General features: G+C 37.9%; 1 protein-coding gene across 2 annotated transcripts in view; it reads right to left on the reverse strand.

The window, feature by feature from the left end:
- KCNIP4 (potassium voltage-gated channel interacting protein 4) overlaps nucleotides 1-16,071 on the reverse strand; it is a 1,191,871-nt gene extending 1,175,800 nt beyond the window's left edge. For both annotated transcript variants that reach the window (XM_049790047.1, XM_049790048.1), the window contains exon 1: nucleotides 15,702-16,071. In XM_049790047.1, coding sequence (XP_049646004.1) covers nucleotides 15,702-15,762 — 61 coding nt within the window. In that variant the 5' untranslated portion in view covers nucleotides 15,763-16,071. The remainder of the gene's footprint in view (nucleotides 1-15,701) is intronic.
- Between the last annotated feature and the right edge of the window lie 7,004 nt (nucleotides 16,072-23,075).

The raw sequence follows: 23,075 nt of genomic DNA on the forward strand, positions 1-23,075 counted from the left end.
TTAGGTCCTTTTTATGTTTCACTCAGTATATTTACTATTACCAAACTGGATGTCAATTTTGGTGAAAAAATAGTATAGGCTGGTTATTCCCTGCCTGTGTTCAGTCTAAGCAAGAAAATGGAGAAATAAAAACATGTACGCTATCTATGTATTAACAAATTTACTTTGGTTTATTTTCATTCTCACTAGAGCTAGCTGTAGGATGAAAGACTCATTTCAGAATCTGAGCTTCAGTTTACTTACCAATAAAAAGGATATTCAAAATTATATAATATCCATTCTTCCAGGGTTTCTTTTGAGTAGCTCAGGTATTATATTGAACTTGGATTGTTTGACAACTAGTTACCTTTATCTCTTTCTTTGTTCTTCTATCTCCTAAATCAGTATCCATAAATGAAGGTTTTTATATTCTCATGAAAATTTGAGAGAAGACCCTGTTTAGGAGAACATTATTGTCCCCACTTCTTGATATCACCTAATTCCATGCCCACATTTCATAAATTACAAAGACTGTCCAGAAAATCACAAGTTTTCCAAATTCATTTTCTTACCCTGCTACACTAGTCTACCTTGATATTTTGAAACTTAAAATGAAAAAGTCCATGGACTTTTCCACCTGAACATTCTGCCTTCTTTAATATTTCCTTTAATGCAGTGTAAGACATACCTCCAAACATATTTCTCATCTTAAGTCATTGACTTTCCTAGAAATCTGTAATTATGCCTAATGGTTAAAACCCATATTTTTTAGACTCTTCAATTTTTTTTCTTGGTTCAACAATCTACTTAAAGAACCATTTATTCCCTTCAAACAACTAGTCTTACAGTTTTCTTTAGATTATCCAGTAAAATGTTTCCTCATTATTCCTTTGAAGCCTAGTGGTCAATCAAAACCCTAATATCCCATATGAGTCCTCCCAGCAAATCACAGTGGATTTATCACCCCTTAAAACATTAACCACTTCTAAAGAGAACGATCCTCACTCCCAACTCAGTGCAAATTTCCTTACCATTCTTTTGACTTCCCATCCTTGGAGTCAACGGTTGTCTCCTCATGCCAAATAATTATAAAACTGACTACATCACCATTTCACCTAACCACATTGCCAAACACTATGCTAAACATTAATCCTTATTGTAATCTATTGAATGAAGTTATCTTTATTGTGCCAACATTCTAGATTCTTTTGAATAAATTTTAATAGAACATATTAAGATATGCAGAAAGTGAGCAAAGTAAATATTTTTGTATTTGTAGAAACACTGTATAGTGATATTTTAAAGTAAATTAAGTCTTTTACATATATTTTTCTTTGCAGTTCTATTTAAAAGACATGAAGGATTAAAAACAGGATAATTGAAATATGGATGGGTTATTAGGTAAGACAAAATCATTCAAGAAATTACAGATATATAGACAGACAGACATACAGATAGATCAATAGATAGATAGGTATAGATAGGTAGGTAGGTAGGTAGGTAGGTAGGTAGGTAGGTAGGTAGGTAGATAGATAGTGCCAAAGCTTATACCTGGTTCTTTGTTCAGGCACCCACTACTGGTAGTGGATGGGGGTAATTTATGGTGCCAACAATCAAACCAGGGTATTCTATAGCAAGAAAAAAACACCGTAATTATTGAATTACTTTCCTAGCCCTGAAAAAACCATGTTTTCATAAGTGAGGAAGAAAGCTAATGAATTGGTTGAATGTTTAGATCATTCATCATAAAACTAAGTTACACAACAATTATGTGAACTTTGAGGATTAGGCCATAAGAGACAGTATCTGAACCAAAGTTATTGCTCTGGAGCATATGACCAAATCATTCTTTTGAAAACTCTCTTATTGACACATAAGACCAGGCTGGTCTCAATGATATTCTCCCTTCTAGTTTCTTCCCCAGATTCTGGATCTTACTTCCATCTTATACATTCATTAGTCATGGGTTCACTCCTAAAATCTGTTACCCAGTTTGTGTGATGCCTTCAAAGTTCTTTATCTATCAACTGCAGTCTTAAGCTAAATCTAATGGCCATCCATGCCTCATTCATCTCTCTATTTCTAATACCTATCATAGTGGGTGCTTAATAAATGTGTGCTTCTCTGAAATCAATTACATTTAAAATCCACATTTTCAAGTGCCTTTGGGACAATTTGATCTGGATGCTTTCCCAGAATATGAAAATCAATATTTCTAAAAATTAGAAGACTATTTGACTCCCAAACCTAGTTTTGCTGTGTTCCCTCCTTCTCATCATGGCACCATGAGGTATATCTATTATCAACCTCTTCATTCTCTTTCTTACCAATCACCCTCATTTCAATTTCTATTGCCTTGACTCATGCTCAAACATTTGTTTTTTCTTGTCTGTTCCAATGTAATTGGTAATGTCATTGTTATCCATTTCGCATCTCTTGACCTAATTGTATTTATTTATTTCCAATGCTCTTTTTGCATTTTCCATCTGGCAATCAGAAAGCTAAAAATTAGCCCAGACTTCTCTTTATTCCCCATCTCCAATAATAACCTGTCATCAGATTCTGTTGGATGTGTCCTCTGTTGGTTCTACTCTTCTCCCATGCTTTAATTTACTATACTCATCCATATATTCTACCTGCAATACTACCTCTATCAGTCCCCTTGCCTTTTGTGTCAGCTCCACCTTGTGACAATACTGTAAATTCCACCTTTCTGCAGTCATCCCAAATGCAAATAATATCAAGTTCTGCTCTTGGTTGAAATTTTTCAACAAAGCCTCACTATCTTCATGTTTCACGAATCCACTTTCATTCCCTATATCACTAGTCAGCCACAATTTTCTGACTAAAATGCTTAAGATGGCTCTGGTTATCTTTTTCCCAGGATGTAAGAAATTCATACCTGTGATTACAACATGCTTTATATATGATGCCCTTTTCCTAGGTCTTTTGAATATTTGAATCACCCCATGACCTATCTATCTCTATTTGGTTCATCTCCGCATGTCATTATATAAAACAATATTTGGAAAGTAAGAAATACTTAACACAAGTTTTATCAATTAAATGAACTTATTTGGAAAAGCTTCTACTGATAAGGATGCAGTAAAATAATCTATTCCACAGGTTAAAATTGTTTTTTCTATCCATAGAGTTTATTTCTAATTTTTGTGACTCTGCAAAGCCAATATTTTATTGTGAACTGTGTGACAACAGTAGGTCTGTTCTCTATTCCTTCAGAGTACTATTTAAGAAAAGACAAGAACTAAAGCTTCTAAAATTCTCCATGAAGGACATATACCAAGATCCTTTAAAGTATTTAGCATGTGCCTTAAAGACAAGGAACTTTTCCCAATCAATACACCATTCAAATCTAATAGAATGCTAGGGTGGAGAAGGAAGATTGAATTTAAAAGCCTAATTCCTCCTATTCCCTAAACAATTAAGGAGCCTTTTGAAATATTTACTAATAGTGTCTCCCTTACAGTTGTTGATTTTAAATGTTTTTAAATGGATTTGTGGTATAATGTCCTCAAAAAATATTTCACACACTAACAGAACACAAATAGTATTGACTGAAGTTATATACTATCACCACTTGAATTTTGGAATTCTATTATAATGATAGGGAAGGAAACTCATTTTCTCATGCTTGGGGATTCAAGGATAAATGTAACTGGTTTAAATTGTGAGACTCTCAACACAATATGTGTAAGCTCAATCTTTTTAGAGTGATGTTCATAGCTTTGCATCATCAATCTTTACCCTTAGAGCCAAACTACTATTTTGAAGGTATTTTAAACACTACATTCTATCTGTAATCTATATTTACAACATTAATTGAAATAGAAGAGCTTGTAAGATTTGCTTATAAACTCAATACATCAGAAATGCTAGTATTTATTACATTTTTCATTTACAGGACTAATGTCTTGTACTTTTTTCCATTTGTTATTTTATCTTTTCAAACTATTTTACAATGTCTTCATTAAAAATGGAGTGTATTCTCTAAGTTCGTATCTAGGGATTTCTCTCCACACCCTTTTCAGTTGCTATATTCTGAAGCATTCACCTTTTGTTTTCTATTTTTCCTAGTGCTGGTTCTTAACTCTCAGTATTTAATATTTTTTGTTCAAGATGTCCCTTTTCATTCTTCAGATTAATGCCATGCACCTGCCTTTCAGAGCCTGCACCAATTCTCAATCATCACTTCTTCAGCAGGATCTAGGATGAAACTGGCCGTGGGAGCAATTGGAGTTGGCAACAGATTGTAAGAAGACTGTGCAACTCAGGAAGGGGCAGAATCAGCCTCGAATTAAAGAGAGTTTGGGGAAATAGAAAAATTGGAAGGAGCGATTTAATAATTTTTGGAAGAGCTGTGAGAAAAATTTGCATAAGTCTCATCATATTAAATCAAGTATAACAATATTTTTATGATCAATGATTGAGTTTGCAAAGTAAAGTTTACAATTGAGACTAATCTGTGTTTGATTTTTTTTTAATTTACACTGTGAAATGCCTTTTATTTTTAACTAGAATGGGTAGGAGAGCTGGGCATTTTTAATCCCTCATGAGTCTCTTTAAACAGAAGTTATTACTCATTTTGTACTCTCTAAGCTGCAAAATCCTAGAGGTTTTATGAAAAGTATGCACTTGTTTATAAGTTTATAGCATCTTTAAAGTATCTTAAATCAATGCTTTTTTAGAATTGTTTTACACCTACATGTTGGCATGAACCAGCAATTTAAAATGACCAACTTAGTAACATTACAATATTTTATATAGTTAACAGAAAACCCATATTAAAGATGTAGCAAGGTAATTAATGGTAGAAAATAAGAGGAAAATAAAAAATATATATAGTTTCAAATCTAGAATTCTGGATAAGTACTAACCCTGTAAAACTCCCAAGAGATGTCAAGTTCAGCATCAATGTTTGCTTTTCTTCCTCTACTTACAGGCATTTCACCAACAGGGTATCATTTTGCTTTTTAACATTCATCTCACTTCACCCTTACCTCTATTATGAACGTAAATATGTTAAAATATGTATGCTTGGCTAATTCTTTTCTCTCCTATGACTTTAACAATTGTGCATAATTAGTATCTCTTCAACATACAGCATTTTATGAAGCTAGACTTGCCTCCCTTTCCTACAAGCAAATGATTTCTTCGTAAATACTTGCTGAATTAATCTCATTTCATAAGTACAGAATCAATTCCTGCAGGCTGCAAGAGGATAAGATAGCTACCATTTTAGAGATGAAAGAGAAAGAATAGCAACATTATACCCATTGGCTTCTTTTATATACTTTCATTTTTCTAAATTGAATAAACACTCATCTAAATGAAATGTCTCTCCAAATTAAACTTGCTCTCAGGACTGAATTTGACAGGTTTACTTTAAAAAATATATATTAGCACAGTGGATAGGATTTTTTGTTTGTTTGGGGACATACCTGGCCCTGCATAGAGGTTACTTCTAGCTCGGTGGCAAGAATCAGTCTTGGCAGTGTTCAGGAGACCATATGTAGTGCTAGGGATTGAGCCTGGAGCTTGTCACATGCAAGGCAAGTGCTTTAATCACTGTACTAGCTTTCTGGTCACCTATATAAATTATTTCCTTCTTCATTAAAGGCACAATAAGATTTGTTTCCTAGTGATGGATTAATTGGAGTACAAGTGTGTATTTTGACCTTTCTATATAATCATAAAATTCTCTTATTCATCCACTAAATTTACAGAACATTTATCACATAAAACATTTACTTGTCATACCAAAAACTCATAAATAAAAGTATGGCAAGTTTTCCTTTTGTAAATACTTTCCTATGCTTTTTTAAAAAAAAAACAGTTCAGGGGCCAGAGAAGTGGTGCAAGAGGTAGGGCATCTGCCTTGCCTGCGCTAGCCTAGGATGGAACACAATTTGATCACCCAGCATCCCATATGGTCTCTCAAGCCAGGAGTGATTTCTGAGTGCATAGCCAGGAGTGGTCTCTGAGCATCACTGGGTGTGGCCCAAAAACAAAACAAAACAAAACAAAACAAAAATAACCTAAAAAAAAGAAAAAGGAAAAAGCAAATACTAAAAGTTACAATTCAAAATAAATCTTCTGTCAGAATTTTTCTTCATACAATGTAAGTCAACTGGTTTCATGTACACTTTTTATCCAATTATTTTATAAAACTCATTGATTTTGGACTAAATACACATTTGTTACAAATAATCATTTTGGGGACAATCTTAAGGATACCTTAGTATCTATAAGACAATCAATATAGAGATATTATAATGAAGATGAGAAGAGAGACAGCATGATCATTATACTGCCATAGTTACTGTTTCAGACAAATCTGATTTGGGTTCTCATTGGACTGCAAGCAATGCTACTTTTTAAATAAGCTGCTTCATTTGAGTCTTCAAAATATTAAGAAAAGTTGACATCACAATTTGAAAGTCTCCTTTTCTTCTAAATCCCCTTTGAAGTAAAGACCCATTTCAAAAATTACCGGTTCTAATTCCCATGAGTCTTTTACTCACTATTCTTGAGCAGATGCTTTCTGAATACATGAAGGAATATTTCTCTGAATTACCAAAATTCAGGTAATCCCTAAGTTATGAGCCACTGTTTTAAATAGCTTGATGACTAATTTTTCTCAAAGTAAATGACTGGGGTAAGATATGGAGGGGGTATACAAGTTCACAGGGGTTAATAAAATATGCAATAGGGAATCAAACTGACAAGACAAATATTCCTAATGGACAGGCTATTCAACTCCACTGGCTCTGTTCATATAAAAATAAAAATCAGCCCTTAACACGGGCATGAAGGCCAAGCTCTTAATGTGGCAAATTCCATATTTATATCCCTGTACAAATGATTCCTTAGATAGAATATGCAGAGAACTTTTTGTTTAAACACTGAGATCCTTTCCTTTTTCAAAATTTCCAAGGCTATGTGCATATATATACACATTGAATAGTCTCTAGAGAAAAGACTTGGCAGAGCAGTGAGAACAGATCTAGTTATAACGGAGAGAGTCAAAGAGCTGAACTCATCCCATTGCAGCCCTCACTCAATTTTCACTGATCTCCCGATTCATCCTGGTTTTTTTCTTTCATTAATATGAAAGAAAACAGAAGTGAAGCAATTAAATAATGTCTTCAGTATTCCTTTTTTATTTCCTCATTCATTTCTACACTCACTGTCACAATGAAGGAATGAATCAACTAGTAAGGATCATAAGAATCGTCTGAGTGATAGCAAGGTGGTATCATGTTTGCCTTGCACATGGCTGCCCAGGTTGAACCTTGGATAGATCCCTAACATCCCATATGGCCCCCCCAAAGCCAAGAACAATTTTTGAGCACAGAGTCAGGAGTAACAACTGAGCATCACCGGGTGTGCCCCCCAAAATCTCAAAAAAAACAAAAACAAAAACAACAAAAAAGAATCATGGTAGATGTTGTGATGGCTTAACCAGTTAAGCTCCAGACTGGAAAATGTTAGACCCTGTTAGAATAGTAGGAGCTACAATCACATTAATGTTCAGTGGGCGCGACTTACTTTTGTTATCCCATTTATTTACAGGGAACCAGGAGAAACGGGACGAACTCAATGGGGCCCTTTGAATATAGAGGTAATATGTCTGTAAAGTGCTAGGGAAAGTCATATAGCAATATCCAACCTCCATCGCACTCAACACAACTGAAAACCAAACCGTTCATCAAAAAGAATGTCAATCATCACAGCAAAGTGACACAGCTGTAAGAGCAGACACCATTCAGATGAACACTATCTCGGTATCTTATTACTATATTCAAAAACCTGAGTCACTAAGAGGAAATATACTGAATGAAAAAACAATGTCATTTTGAACAGCTGTTTTAATGAGAAATCAATTATGCATTGCTATTTGAGATCTTTGATGGTTCCACCAATGGGCAACATATTTCAAGTTTAATAACAATCTTAAACACCGACTATATTGTACAGCACTATTACCAGTCAGTGAAGTAGTGTAAAATAGGCAAATCTCATATGGCATTTTCTTTTAAGAAGTTACAATTTAGTAGCTTCAAATAAAATAAGCATGCACAATATTTCTGTCTGGCTATCCAAGTATAACTAAAAATTCGAAACAAATTACCTATGATAATTACAGTATAGTTTTGGAAGGAGGAAGAAATATGGAAGGCTGTATGAAAAAATAATGCATTTAAGATGAGTTTGATAGATTATTTTTTTTTACAGTGGAAGGACAATCACCCATAACATAATTATCAGAAGTCCCCTCGCTGATATCTTAACTTTGAAATTTCAGCCAAAGAACATTAAGATAAATAAGACAGAATCCATGTACAATTGCTTTGTCCCTCAAGTCCCCAGATTGTAACACATTATAATATTTCTTAACAGTACACAAAGCAATCTAAAGCCATAAAATTTACGTAACTCCTTAAACATTACAGGCATAGTATTTTCTTACATTTCCATATACATGCATATTAGCTTACGTTAACCTCAAATTTTAAGTGAGTTCTTTTTAAGGATTAGAGTCAAAGGAGCACAGTAAAATGGTGTTAGAGTGGCAATTGTTGTTTGCATAGGCCCACCAAAATATGAGGGACATGGAAAGAAATAACCTTGGCCTAAGTACAAAGAGACCAGACCCCTGAAGTTTCTTGGCACAAGATGAAGTCTAGGCTTCAGGCAAGCTAGATCGTCCAATCCAATACATTGTCTGTAGTGCCAACACACTTTTATTTTTCACACTGTCTCTGTTGTTGGTATCATGTTTCTGTATTAAAGATCCTGGAATCTGCATATCTTACATTGAAGTCAGGATGTGGAGCATCCTCTCCTTTCACCTCACAATCAAAGGGCAATGCAGGGAGCCCTGTCCTGTAAGCAAGTCATTGTCATTGTTAAGTCTTCTCAATGTTAAGGGAAGTCTTTTTTGAGCAGGTCAAAGTCTGAGCAGTGTAGGTCTTCCGTGGTAGAGGATTGCTTCCAGGTGATGTTATAGACCAGCCTGGATGTTTCGTGGATGGCTTCCCTGGTTCAGGGGAGAATGGATTATGCCCTTTCTTCTGAGGTCTGTGCCAGGTCGTTATGTCAATGTTCAGGGTGTAAGGTCTCTCTGCACTACAAGATTTGTGTGTTCCAATTTCTATTAAATAGGATCTTATTTGTATGTATAGTATTTTCCCATTTTAATGTGCCTATGCAAATAAAAACGCAATGCCACGTGGTGTTATTGGCGCATATGGGGGCCCTAAGAACAATTCCAATGATTCCCATGACATGGTTCAATCATAAGCATTAAACTGGGGGACTCTTCCACCAAAATTCCTTGTTAAACAGCTCAAAAAGAGAAGATAAAAAGTGGTTAGAATCATCACTGTATAAGACAAAATTTAGTAAGAATTATAGCTGTCCGAAAAAAACCACAAAATATTCTAAAGAAATACGTGTCCATTTTATGTATCTTGAAATAGTTTGGGGTTGTCACACACAATGGACAGCTTTGGACTGTGATTAGGATTGTACACTACTGAAGTTAAAAAGAGTAATGTAGGTTAGTGATGTTTGAGAGGGGGTTAGAGAGTTAAGGAGTAAAAAAGAGTTTTGTATGGGTGTGGGAAAGGGTAGAATACAAAGTGAACATTCTATATATGCAAAACATAACATAAGAATAAGGAATATTCTGAAAACATGAAGTATATGAAGTACGCACGGGGGCATGAGCCCCCGCGCGGTTCTGTAGTTTTTGGATGCCTAGGGAGGAATTTCTGCACCCCTTCCCCCAGGGCCCAATTAACCAGGTGTGGCCTTGAAGACCCACCAGGATTGGGGGGACCTTGGTCCCCTGGACTAGGTGTTCAGCCCAGGGGGCCTGTGGCTAGCTGTCCTGCCCAGAGCCCCTAACATACCAGGCAAAGACACCCAGAAATCCTGGCATGCGGAGTACTCTGAGCCCAGCCGAGCCTCTGTAGTTTTTGGATGCCTAGGGAGGAATTTCTGCACCCCTCCCCCCAGGGCCCAATTAACCAGGTGTGGCCTTGAAGACCCACCAGGATTGGGGGGGACCTTGGTCCCCTGGACTAGGTGTTCAGCCCAGGGGGCCTGTGGCTAGCTGTCCTGCCCAGAGCCCCCAACATACCAGGCAAAGACACCCAGAAATCCTGGCATGCGGAGTACTCTGAGCCCAGCCGAGCCTCTGTAGTTTTTGGATGCCTAGGGAGGAATTTCTGCACCCCTCCCCCCAGGGCCCAATTAACCAGGTGTGGCCTTGAAGACCCACCAGGATTGGGGGGACCTTGGTCCCCTGGACTAGGTGTTCAGCCCAGGGGGCCTGTGGCTAGCTGTCCTGCCCAGAGCCCGTAACATACCAGGCAAAGACACCCAGAAATCCTGGCATGCGGAGTACTCTGAGCCCAGCCGAGCCTCTGTCTTGATAGATTATTTAATAGTGAATATTAAGCAGTGTTTAGAGGGCAATGATAGGTTATGATAAACAGAGAGTAAAAGCACGTACACAAAATTTGGAAACTCAGAAACAGATCAAGGTGCAGGTCAAGGTATAGATCTATAAGAGTCATGGAAACAGTTGGATTAATGTCTTCATATGATGGGTACCCTGACTATCATGTGAAGAAAACCATCCTTTTAACTCTTATGTATTAGGTGGACATTAAAATATGCTGCATAAATAAATTACCTGACAAAATCATGTTTTAGAAAATTTTAGATTTTTGACTGGGGAGTTATTCTTGATGCAAATAGCAGCCAATTACAGTGGCTTAAAGACTGAGGGTTATTACAGTCTAATCTTGAGTGGTAAATTGGTATTGAAAAAGAGTTAGACATAAGAGCTAGAGGAGAACTAATATGGGCTGGTGCATGAGTCCACAAGAAAGGGAAATGATCAAATGGAAAATAATAGAAAGGAAAATATATTTCCCAACTAAGTGCTTCTAAAACAAAGGCCATCATTAGCAAAATTTCAGCAGTATATTTTTCCTTTGAAGAAAAATATTTTTTCTGAAACTGACTTTGAGGTGCTGTTAGACTTCTTGATGGATCTGACTAGCAGAGCACAAAAATGTCCATCTGGTATTTTGGATAGAGTTTAGGCCCTAGAGTAAGGAGACTTTGGCCTCCAGGTAAAATCAAGATAATAGTTAATGAAGAGAATATAGCAGGAGAAGGGCATTAAGAGAGAACCTTATGGACATTTGAACAAGATGAACAAATGATGAAATGAAAGTAAGTACGAGACATATGAGGGGATAAAGGAGAAATAGAATAATGCAGTGTCACAAAAAACAAGGGAGAAGATTCTATTCATCAACAAATGTCTTTTGTAAAAATAAATTACAAGTCAGACTTTATGCTGAATACTGAAGATACAATGGTGTGGTGCAAAACACAGCAACAGCTACCCCTAAAATAGTTTGTAGTCTTATAAGGCATGTTTTTAAAAAAACATAAAACACTTTACTGAGTTCAGACCAATGAGAATTATGATAATACCATCAAGACCATTAGGAAAGTGAATAGTTTTTAAAAAAGTAGATGATGTAATATCAAACGATGAATAAACTTGTAGTAATAGATATAGTTATATAACCTGAAACTATTTCTAAAGATGATAAGATAAAACTCATCTCTCCATTCTTCCTTGCCTTTGCCCCACCACACCTTATACACCCTTATTTTAATCTGCTTAGAACAGTCCTAAGAAAGAAAGCTTTTAAGAACACACACAATCTACTATGAAATATTGAAAAGCAAAATTGTTTATATCATCGGTAAAAGCAACAAAGACAAAGAAAATAAACACAAACAAAATGTAAACACAGAAACATATCTCTCAAAGATTCAATCACTCTGTAGTCAATAATTGTATTGATAAAAACTTTTTATGAATTTAGATTGCATGATTTATTCATCCCCAAGTCATTTATAGCCTCATTTTATGATATTTCACACAAGTTTTAGCTAGGACTAAAAGTACTATCTGGAGAAGAGAGTTGTTAGATTTTAATATTTCATCTATCATTTATTTTGTATTTCCTTAAATGCAAGGCTATAAATAAAATAAAATAATATATTGAGTAACAAAAATTTCCTAGATGCAGAGTAAGTATATATTTTGCTGTTGATAGATCCTTAATTTGAGTTTCCATTAACAAACACAGAACTTAATACAAAACCCAGAAATATACATCAAATAATACAAAACAAATTTTATTCAGCCTATAACAGAAACACACATTTTTCTCTCTGCATTTCTGTTAAGATAACATCACATAACACCTGCCATCACAAAGTCAGATGAAACAAGTTAAATTAAAGTCATAATGTATGAGTTTGTAGTTTTATTTTCCTGTGACTGTATTTCTGATTCTCTGTCACATATATTATGAATTATCATCTCAGTCTCCCCACAGGTAGCAGAAATTTGGTCGGTTTATACTAAGAGCTCAAAATGACTCTAGCAGACAATAACAGAAAAATATATACAGGGAAAACTTTGCTTAAATCTGGAAGCTGAGGTGAGAATGAGTGAAAGTGATATTAAGCAGAAGCCTTCTCCTTGCATGTCCTGTTGTATACCATGTACTGTTTATGTAAACTGAAATATTCAAAGTGCTGACCGCTATAGCAGAAGGAACTATCACCAAGGAACAGACTAGCATTTGGAGTAGCTGTACTCACCTTCTGATTAGTTTTGGGAAAGTCTATGGCCTTGGATGAAAGTAGTCTATTTAACTGACAGGATCAGGGGAACCTTAAATTAAAAGGAGATGCCACAAGTGCTTCTAAATCAGCCACAGTGACTTAGAAGTGGCATTGAGGTGCGGGCATATTAGATTAATTTCTATTGAAAGTGCATAGGAGAAAAAATTTTTGAGGTCTGTTTTCAGTTTTTGTCTTGGAATCCAGCTTTGTTCCCTGCTTTCTCTTTTGACAAATTTCCTTTTGGTTTCTCAGCAAGCTAATTTGTAGAATAATGCGGTACTGACAAGCGAGCATAGAGTACACTCATGATCAATTCCTAAATTCTTTCTCAATTTTTCTTAGTTTGACCCTCAAATTAAAAATGTTTCTTGCGATTCTTTTTAAACCACTATACAAATCACATTTATTAAAGTATAGATATGACAGTCATGTTATGCAAATAAATCGCTTGTTTGCAAGGAAGCAAAAAGTCAGGAAACTAGAGCTACTCTTTGAAAACCAGAACTAAGTTTTGTGCAATTTATTTTAAGTAGTAAGCCTTTCATATCCAGGATGAATAAGAATTATCCTACATCTATACAGCAATAACCAAAACATTTGGTTATTGACTCATATTTTAAAAAATAGTATTAGTCATATTTTTTCCAAGAGTCAGCCAACTTTATTTCACAGTCCTAACCTAACATATACATTTCCTCCCATGGCTTCTATGCTAAGCCTTTCCCTAGCAGCTACTTCTTCTATACTCCTGGCTTTCTCAGTCTGTCTTCATTTCAGCTGCTTTTTCTAGGCTTCTGTCAGATTAACTTCTTTTTCCCCCCTTTATTTAAACATCTTGATTACATATATGATTGTGATTAGGTTTCAGTTATGTAAAGAACACCCCCTTCACCAGTGCAACATTCCCACCACCAATGTCCCAAATCTCCCTCCCTCCCACCCCACCCCCACCTGTACTCCAGACAGGCTTTCCAGTTCCCTCATTCATTCACATGATTATGGTAGTTCTTTGCGTAGTTATTTCTCATATTTGAGGGAAATTAAAGAGACTACATTTGGAAGGAAATCTGATATGACTTGAGACAATAACAGAAACAAACTAAAAAGACTCCAAAAACTGATCAATCTTCTTTTATTTCTCTCATTTGTCAATTTTGTCTAAACTCGGGTGAATTACTCAAGAAACAGGTGTCAAATAAATTCAAACCAAAAACTTCACTATGGGTCTCAATTTAGCCAAGTTATAAATGAAAATCTTCATATCCTCCCAGTTGTTCTAGAGATGGTATAAAAAGTTGCCTAGAAGTGCATCATAGCCCCCGTTATGATGTCATTTGTGTTTGCTAGAACAGCAATGCTGACCAACTAGGGCACCATAAATAGGTTAGATGTGCCCATTAAATCATTTGAACAACTGAAAAGCAGCCCAAGCCAACAGCACGGATTCCCCATGAGCCAGATCATTCAAGCCTCCTATTCTCAAGACACCTATTCCTCTCACCTGCTCTGTTTTTGAGTCTCCCCTCTCCAGCCCCCAATATCTTGTGCACAAGTACAGACTCTAAAAAGGTTACAGAGGTTCTTGATTTTTAGACAACAAGAACGCAACGACAGAAGCCCCCAAACACACTTTACATGCCAGTCTGGGAAATGGACTCTTTGAAAGAAGATGAGCACGTCTCCTTAGAAGTTTTCAGACATGTTTGGTTTATCGTGAGTGGAGGCCACTGACTTAGGTAAAATCAGAACAAAATGTTATTATGAAGCAAATTCTAGACTTTTTTTCTAGGTGATGCTATATCATTCTTTTTTTCCCAGATCTGGAGGATTTTTCTTCACCTAAAATATCACACTCAAATAAACCTAATGTCCTCTATGATAATAATTAGGAGAAAGGGGAAGGTACATTTAAGTGAGTAAACACTGAGTCCAAACTGATAGATTTTAGTGAAAAAAAAATTCATTTCCCAGAACAGAAGCAGGTAGAGTGAGAAAATGTCTTTCCTTGCAACTTTGCAGACTTAGAGATCAAGTTTTTCATCTTGGAAATCCAAACTATGTTTGAGTCCTCGGTGTGAAGGCCCCCCTCATCTTACATAATCCGGGCAGTGTCTGTTTCTTTGTCAACTTCAGGCTCCCCATCAAAAGCACTTTCCTCCTACTTCTGTACCCTAAATCATGACACACAAATGCATTCAAGCACAGACATTTTGGGGAGCCAGTGGAGACTGTCTCAATGTCTCTGGGCCTCCCATCAAACGCATCAGACCTGTCCTTGTCCCTGCTTTCGCAGAATCCTCTGAAAGCCAAGCTCCTTGCTCCGAGAGTGTCTGGTGCCTCTTTGGAGCCCAAACTGTTTATAAATTATTCCCAAGTGCCAGGGACACAACAACCCTGCTCTGCAAACACACACGCAGGGAAGCTGCCAATGAAACAAGATTTGCGCTCTCCTGGTGGAGAAGCATGGGACCTGAGCTGTCACACCCCGCGCCCATCCTTTGCCCGGCCAGGAAAAGAAGAAAGAGTTTGCAGGAAGAAATGTTGATCAGGATAGAGAAAAAGTGCAGTGACTCCATCCATCCCCCTTTCCCTCTCAGGTGTTGGGGTGACTCTGTGTTGTGTGAAGTCCAATTTTCAGGGAAGGCAAAAGTTGACACAGGATTGGGGGGGGGGGAACCTGCCACCAAAGAGTTTCGCTCACATTTCACCTCTTCATCCCCTATCCCATGCATCCTTCCATCAGGCCCTCGCATGCACCCCTCTTTGCCTTTTGGGCACCCCCCATTCCCACCGTGCGCGCCTCCCCTTCCTAGTTCCAAGGAGCTCGGGTTTCTCTCCCATGCAGCAGCAGAGGCAGGCCACACATGCCCCCCACAGGCAAGAAGTGGGGGGTCCCCAGTATCCACTGGCGAGGGATGGAGGGGGGGAAAGTGGGGTGTCCGCTTGCAAGCCCCTTGCATCCATCCTACCGCCTGTGGAGCTCGCCTCCTCCAGCTGCGCCGAGATGCTCTCGACCCTCCTCACATTCATCGTGGGGGTCAGGGGGTACGATAGAAGGACCCTGGTGGTGGAGACGGGGCGCGATCAGCCGGTCCTGGGGTGTCCGTTGCTTATTGGGGCTCCGGAGCGCACCGGCGACTCAACCCGGGGGCGTTTGCAGCGCGCAAAGCGAGCGAGTCCGGGGCTGTTGTCCAGGCGCGGAGCTGCTGCAGGAGCGGACAGCGGCCGGCGGGGGGCGCTGGGGGTTCTGCGCAGATTCGGGGTGTCAGGGGCAGCGGGCAGCGGGGCAGAGGCTCCAGCTAAGGGGCTCTGAGCCGACGCGGGCACCTGCCACCCGAAGACCAAGCTCCTCCCCCCAACTCCCGTTGGTTGGAGCACCGCCTCTGCCACCTGCTGCCCAGTTCCCCGGTGGAGGTCAGGGGGCAGAGGAGGGAGGTCTCCGGGTGGAGGGGTTCTGGTAGCCCAGCTACCTCAACCCAGAGACCTCTGAGGGTCAGGCCGACTGGGACCCCCCTTCTAGAGTTGCAGGCGGGTGTCCAAACCCCTTTTTAGGCTGCCAACAGCAGCTCTAGGCTTGTGGAGGGTCTGTCTGTCTGTCTGTCTCTCCCCCCTTTCACTCTCTCTATCTCTGTCTCTCACCGTCTTTCACTCTCCCTATTTCTCACTCTTTCACTCTCTTTGTCTCTTACCCTCTTTCTCTCATTCTCCCTCTTTCACTCTCTCTCTCACTCTCTTTCACTCTCTCTGTCTCTATCTCTCTGTCTCTCACCCTCTTTCATTCTCCTCTGTCTCTCTCTGTCTCTCACCCTCTTTCATTCTCCTCTGTCTCTCTCTGTCTTTCTCACTCTCTTTCACCTCTTTCAATATCTTTGTCTGTCTGTCTGTCTGTCTGTCTCTCTGTCTGTCTCTCTCTCCCCCTTTCACTCTCTCTATCTCTGTCTCTCACCATCTTTCACTCTCCCTCTCTATCTCTCACTCTTTCACTCTCTTTGTCTCTTACCCTCTTTCTCTCATTCTCTCTCTTTCACTCTCTTTCACTCTCTCTGTCTCTGTCTCTCTGTATCTCACCCTCTTTCATTCTCCTCTGTCTCTGTCTTTCTCACTCTCTTTCACCTCTTTCAATCTCTTTGTCTGTCTGTCTTTCTGTCTGTCTCTCTCCCTCCCTCTCTCTCGGCACCCCTCTTGAGTTCAAATGGGCATTAGATGTGTCCAGCCAGAGTTCAGCTGAGCACAATGGAAAAAAGAATGAAGAAAGAACGAGGTGCTTCAGCTGGATGTCCCAGATGAAACTTTCCCAGACTGCAAATTATAGGGTTTAGAAAATGGGGGAGGGAGGGATTGCATGAGAAACTATGTGTGATCTCCTCATTCTAAGGGGAACAGGGCAAGACCCAGAGGAGCAGGTCACTTTGGAGAAGAGGTAGAGGACTTAGAACAAGCTTTCGGGAGAGTGATGGGTGTCTGGCATGCACGCACACACACACACACACACACACACACACACACACAGAGAGAGAGAGAGAGAGAGAGAGAGAGAGAGAGAGAGAGAGAGAGAGAGCCACACACTCATGCATTATAATATTGTCTTCTTCATTTAGGTTATCTGCCCTCCAATATTTTGGAAGAGAAAGACCTATGCAACCCCTGTTATTACCTGAGAAACCCCAGATGGAAATGTGGTCTTTCTACTTCTCAGTAAGTGCTTGCTTGTTTTTCTGTTCTCTTGTAAATCAAAGGTCAAGCTGACCTGTTTTCTGGACAAACTAAATTAAAATCCTCCCCCACTGTCTACCTGCATGGTCCACTGGTCTAGACTGGCACGGGTGCCCTTCCCAAACCTTGACAACCCCTTTCGTCTTCTCAGGTGGTTTTGCTTGTCCTTCTCTTTATCCCCAACCTGGACAGAGAAATTTCTGCTCTTCTTTGAGCTCAAGACTCAAACCAGGGGAGCTGATATCTGGATTCAGTTCTCGTTCCAATCCTTACTAATGTTATGATTTAGTGCAAATTTTTTCCATTTGTTTCTGTAAAAGATGGTAATTGCTGATTGGTTTATTGTGCCAGCCACTGTGTGGGAGATATCATCCTTATCCCTGCTATTAGCAACTGTTTTATATTGAAAAAGTCATTAGCAACATTCCTAGCATTTTCCTGGTCTTCACTAAGCTTTTTTATCTCATTAGTCAACAAACATCAAGTCATGATTATGCATTAGATACCTAATAGACAACATAATACAAATGAGTGTATCTCAAGTAATCTCTCCAGGAATCAGGAGTAGGTCATCTACAAAGAGGGTCCACTTCTAGGCATGTCTCACAAGAAGGAGGTAAAATAATTCAAATGAGGTGAAAACAGAAAATCCCACTGCATTCCCATTTATCCTAGCACTATTCACACTGAACAGTCTGGGAACAACCCAAGTGCTCAAGGTCAGATGAGTGGATAAAGGAATGGTGGTCTATCTATATACAAAATGGGATACTACGTAGCTGTGAGGAAAAATGAAGTCATAAAATTCATGGATGCATATGGAAACTATTATGCTGAACAAATTGAGACAGGGGAGATAGGCATAGAATGATCACATTCATTTGTGGGATATAGATAGATAGATAGATAGATAGATAGATAGATAGATAGATAGATAGATAGATAGAAAGATAGATAGATAGATAGATAGATAGATAGATAGATAGATAGATAGATAGATAGATAGATAGATAGATAGATAGAATGATAATAATATCGAAGGACATTAGAGACAAGGACCAGAAGAACCAGCCCATGGTAAGAAGCTTGCCATAAATAGTGGGGAAGTGCAGTTAAGGCAGAGAAGGAATCTCTATGACAATAATAGTTGAAAATGATCCCTCTGGACAATAACTGGGTGTTGAAAATTGATAAAGTGATGGGCATGATACTCCTCTGAACTAATATGGCAAACCAAGTGTCTAAAAAAGGAAGAGAGAGAAGAAGAGAAAGAGAAAAGGAAACTGTGCATCACTGAGGTAGGCAGGGGAAAGGGTGGGGTGGGAGGAAGAAAACTGGGGATTGGAACAATGTGCACTAATTAAGGGTGAAGCGCACTATATGACTGAAACTCATTCATGAAAAACACTGTAACCAAAAAAGGCAATTGTATAGTGAACAACCCTAACCCTGAAAACTATGGTATTTACACCAAGAAGTAATTTTAAAAATTAAAAAGAGGTGAAAGTGATGAGATGCTCAGGTTTGTCTAAAGGGAGCAAACTTTAGGGAGGGGGAGTAAGAATAAAAGCCAGGAAAAAACAGTTTGACACTTTGCATGTTCTCTATAATGCAGTGAGAGAGCAAAGATTTGAAGACCAGATAGATTATAATAAAAGGATTCAAGTATTGACTTTGCATGAGATAAACTGGAGTGTGATCTCCTGCTCTACAGATGGCCCCCGAGTATCACCAAGAGTGAATATTGAGTACAGAGCCTGGGAAAAGTCCCGAGCTCAGTCTGCTTTGCTTCCCCCAAATAAAATAATAAAGAGATTTGGACTCTACAGTGTGTTGGGTTCTTTCATTGCTCTTCCTTGGATGCTGGCAAAATTCCATTGACCCCAGGATGGATGCACCATTATTCTCACATAATTTATGATTGACCCAACATTTCTCATCACTTAACATGATACATGATTCCTTCAAGGACCCATATTAAAAGTTAGGTGAAGAAATGGTAAACTCAAAATATCAGTTGTTTATTTCAATGTTTGTGATCCTTTTTCATTTGATTTTTCAAAACAGCAAAAATTTGGCACATTCCTTTTCCCCTTTTAATTGGTGAAGAAATTCCCAACTAGGGGAGTGGCTAATATGTCAACTTGACAGCTAGGGTAAATAAGTATCTTTGGACTAGAAACTTAGCAGAGTGACCCAGAAGCCCTTAAAATGTAGTTACCACACTGTTCTGCCACTCTTGATGGGAAATGAGAACCTCTGCACTGACACCTCTCAGCTGGGTCCTTTAGAAAGTCACTGATCATTTCTAAACTTCAATTCCTCACCTATTAAAAGGAGAATTTCTGCTTCCTGAGGTCAGTGTCAGTATCAAGTCAAATAATGAAAGAAAAAGCTATATATAAACCGCAGAATCTTGTAGAAGCATTGCGGATTACTTTTTATTGTCTTGATCTTTCCTTACCTTTTATTTTTGATTGCCTGTTCTCCTGAAGTCTTCACTTTCAGCAAGGTATTTTTCTGGCTCATCTGGACCTAAATGATAACTTAGCATATTTCAATATCATTCATTTGGACTTGAAAAACAGTAAAATGTTGGTTATTTACTATGAATTGACTGTTTACTATGCACCATAATATGTATTAGAAATTCTCTAAGGTTATGTCACAAAACACCTGGAAGGAGCTTTTCATAATAAAGAGCTATTTTTACCTTGATTTTTAAATAAGGCAGACTCAGAGAGGGTAAATAAAGGTGAAATAGCCCAAGATCAGCCAGCTGCTGAGTGGAACACTGGTGTTTTCCATTTCTGCCTGATGGTTCTCAAACTTCAGCATGCCTAAGGATCACTTAAAGAGTTATTTTGAAAGCCCTTGTACTCCATCCTCCAAAATTGATTGAGTTTCAGTAGAAGGTCTTAGAATTTAATTTGTGTTTAATTAACAGGCTCTATATTTTAGGGCAGTTTAAGATGTACAAGAAAAAAATGAGCAGAAAGTACAAAGCGTCCCCATATTCCACCACTCCCAGACCCAGTTCTGTTGATTGTCATCTTACATTGTATGGTACATTTGTTATAACTGATAAATCAATAATACATTATTATCAACTGAAGTCCATAATTTAGATAGGATTTATGACCTTCCAAGAAATGAAGGAGAGAGATTGCTCAGAGAAAAGGGCCATATGAGGACAAAAGAACCATCTACAAACCAGTAAGGACCTGAAACAGGCCAGCCATAACTCTATTCATAGGGATTCCACACTACAGAATTGTGAGGAAATTCATTTTTGTAGATTAAAGTTGCCACCTGTGATTTTACATCAGGGCATCACTAGACAATATCTAAGACTGTGCTTGGAGAAATCATTTTTTAGACAACAGGTAAACAATGTGATCTGAGTTCCAACAACACCTGCATCATTCTGCTTTGAATCTGGGACTCTGCCCAAAGTCATCACAGGATCCATATCTTCTCTTGATCCCACTGCCAGGTCTCCAGATTAACATGTGAGTAACACTGTTCTATCAGACAAGGCACTCTAGTTCACATGACTAACTGGCACACATAGTAGAACATATATAGGACCATGAGAAAAGGCTGACATTCTCAGTATTATAAGTCACTACATTGGTCCATAATATGTTACTCCTGCTAACATTTTCTGTTCATCACTTCTCCAATGAATAGAATTGTTTACTGCCTTATGAGATTCCAGACACAAATACCCATCAAATTTCTTATTAAACTGCACATGCAATGGTATAAATGTGACTCCTGATCACTTGCATAGCATAAAAATCAGGAAGAAGAACATTGTTTGAGGTCCTCCTGGTTAAGGTAGTTGCAATATGGCCAAAATGAAATAAGGCCATATTTGGCCAATAAGGCCAAATGAAAGAAATATTTCAGGGAAGCAAGGTTAATTCTGACAATCCTGTGGCTGAAATCTACAAATATATAAAAATGACAAGTAAGGTTATATTATTCCCATTTTACAGGTGAAAAAATTAAAGGCCTTGGAATGTGCATAACTTAATGCCGATAAAGAAATTGGTCATGAGGAATGAACACTGAAAAAAGATGGGTGTTGGAAAGTAATATGACTAACATTCGACTATCAAACTATCAATAACTTTTTAACTCTGTATCTTATGGTGATTTAATAAAAACGTTAAGAACTTATAAAAACAACTTAAATGTTCACAAGGAATATAGGATGCATTTAAGATGCAAATGTTCATGGTCTGCCATTATTCTGCACTTGGTGCTCTGAGACTTTCCAAGTTTATATTAGCTGGAATCGTGCCAAATGAACTGCAATTCTCTAAACCCCCAAATTCAAATTCAGATTATTCTTGCAGGCTAAGTCTGTGGCATAAATGCACAATTATAGTTTTTCTGTGCTATATAAAATTAGAGCATAAAATAAAAAAACATTCCATCATCGGGAAAATATTTTTGCATTCCCACACCTGAAAGACAACCAGTGTCCTAAATCAAACCAAACCTAGAGAATCTAGAATTATGCAATGTGGGAATGGCATGATAGAAACACAGTCTGTATAGGACAGATCCTGGGAAGAAACTTGGTGGGCTGATTTGGGTTTAGCCTTTATAAATTTTGGGTTTATGCCTTTATAAATCTCTGCCGAGTCAGTTCTGAATGCTATCTCGAGATCCCTTTTGTAACAAATGCATAAGTTCTCTCCGGTTGCTTTAACTTAGTGAAACGCATGTATGTAGTTCTTTCATCAAATTTAAGTGGAATTATAAGCTGATTTTGGGAAAGCAAAGAATAACTGTGTATGGCTATCTGCATTTTATTTGATTATGGATATCATAAAAAATCAGTAGACTTGTTGTATGATGAACATATGGGGCAGCTATGGGCATTTCAGCATTTACCTCAAAAGAAAATTAAATGTAACCAGAAAAATGTGCAATAATTTAACATTAGTATATTAGTATATATTAGTATATTAAAGAAGTTTCTGAAGAAATATTTTACCGAAATTCCATATTTCCTCATTCCATATTTGAACTTTAGTGTCTACTTGGAAGAAAGGTTCATTAAATTCTGAGCCACTTGATACCCTTTTTTCCTCTTGTATTTTCCTTAATTACTCACTGTACTACATTTGAACTACAAATGTCTCCTTGGGGACTAAGAATCTGCTCAGTTATCTATTACAGTTTGGATGATACTATTCAAAATTGATTTCACTGTAACTAAATGAAACTGTTTCTAGGGTATTCTTTTTCATCAAATGCTGTACATAGCCAGAAACTGAGTTTAATTCTATGTGTAATTTTATTTTCTTCAAATTGACAAAGTCCTTGAAAAAGACAGAAGCACGTTATCTTGGTGTGTCTTTCAAACTTCTGTATTGCTGATTATAAAAGAAAGCTACCTACCTTTTTTTCTACTTAAGACATTTCACTAAATTAACACTTTAGGGAAATATGTTCAATTTGTTCTCTTTTAAATTGATGTGATAAATTGAATTAGAAATGTTACAGGGAACAGAAGAATCTATTTTCAAATTAAGTTAAAAATTGCCACAGTTCTGAGCCTGGATAATTCAAACATAGGTTTAACAATCTGTCAGAATTGAATTGTTAAA

Source organism: Suncus etruscus, chromosome 16 (genome assembly GCF_024139225.1).
Source record: "Suncus etruscus isolate mSunEtr1 chromosome 16, mSunEtr1.pri.cur, whole genome shotgun sequence".
NCBI classification, from domain to species: Eukaryota; Metazoa; Chordata; class Mammalia; order Eulipotyphla; family Soricidae; genus Suncus; species Suncus etruscus.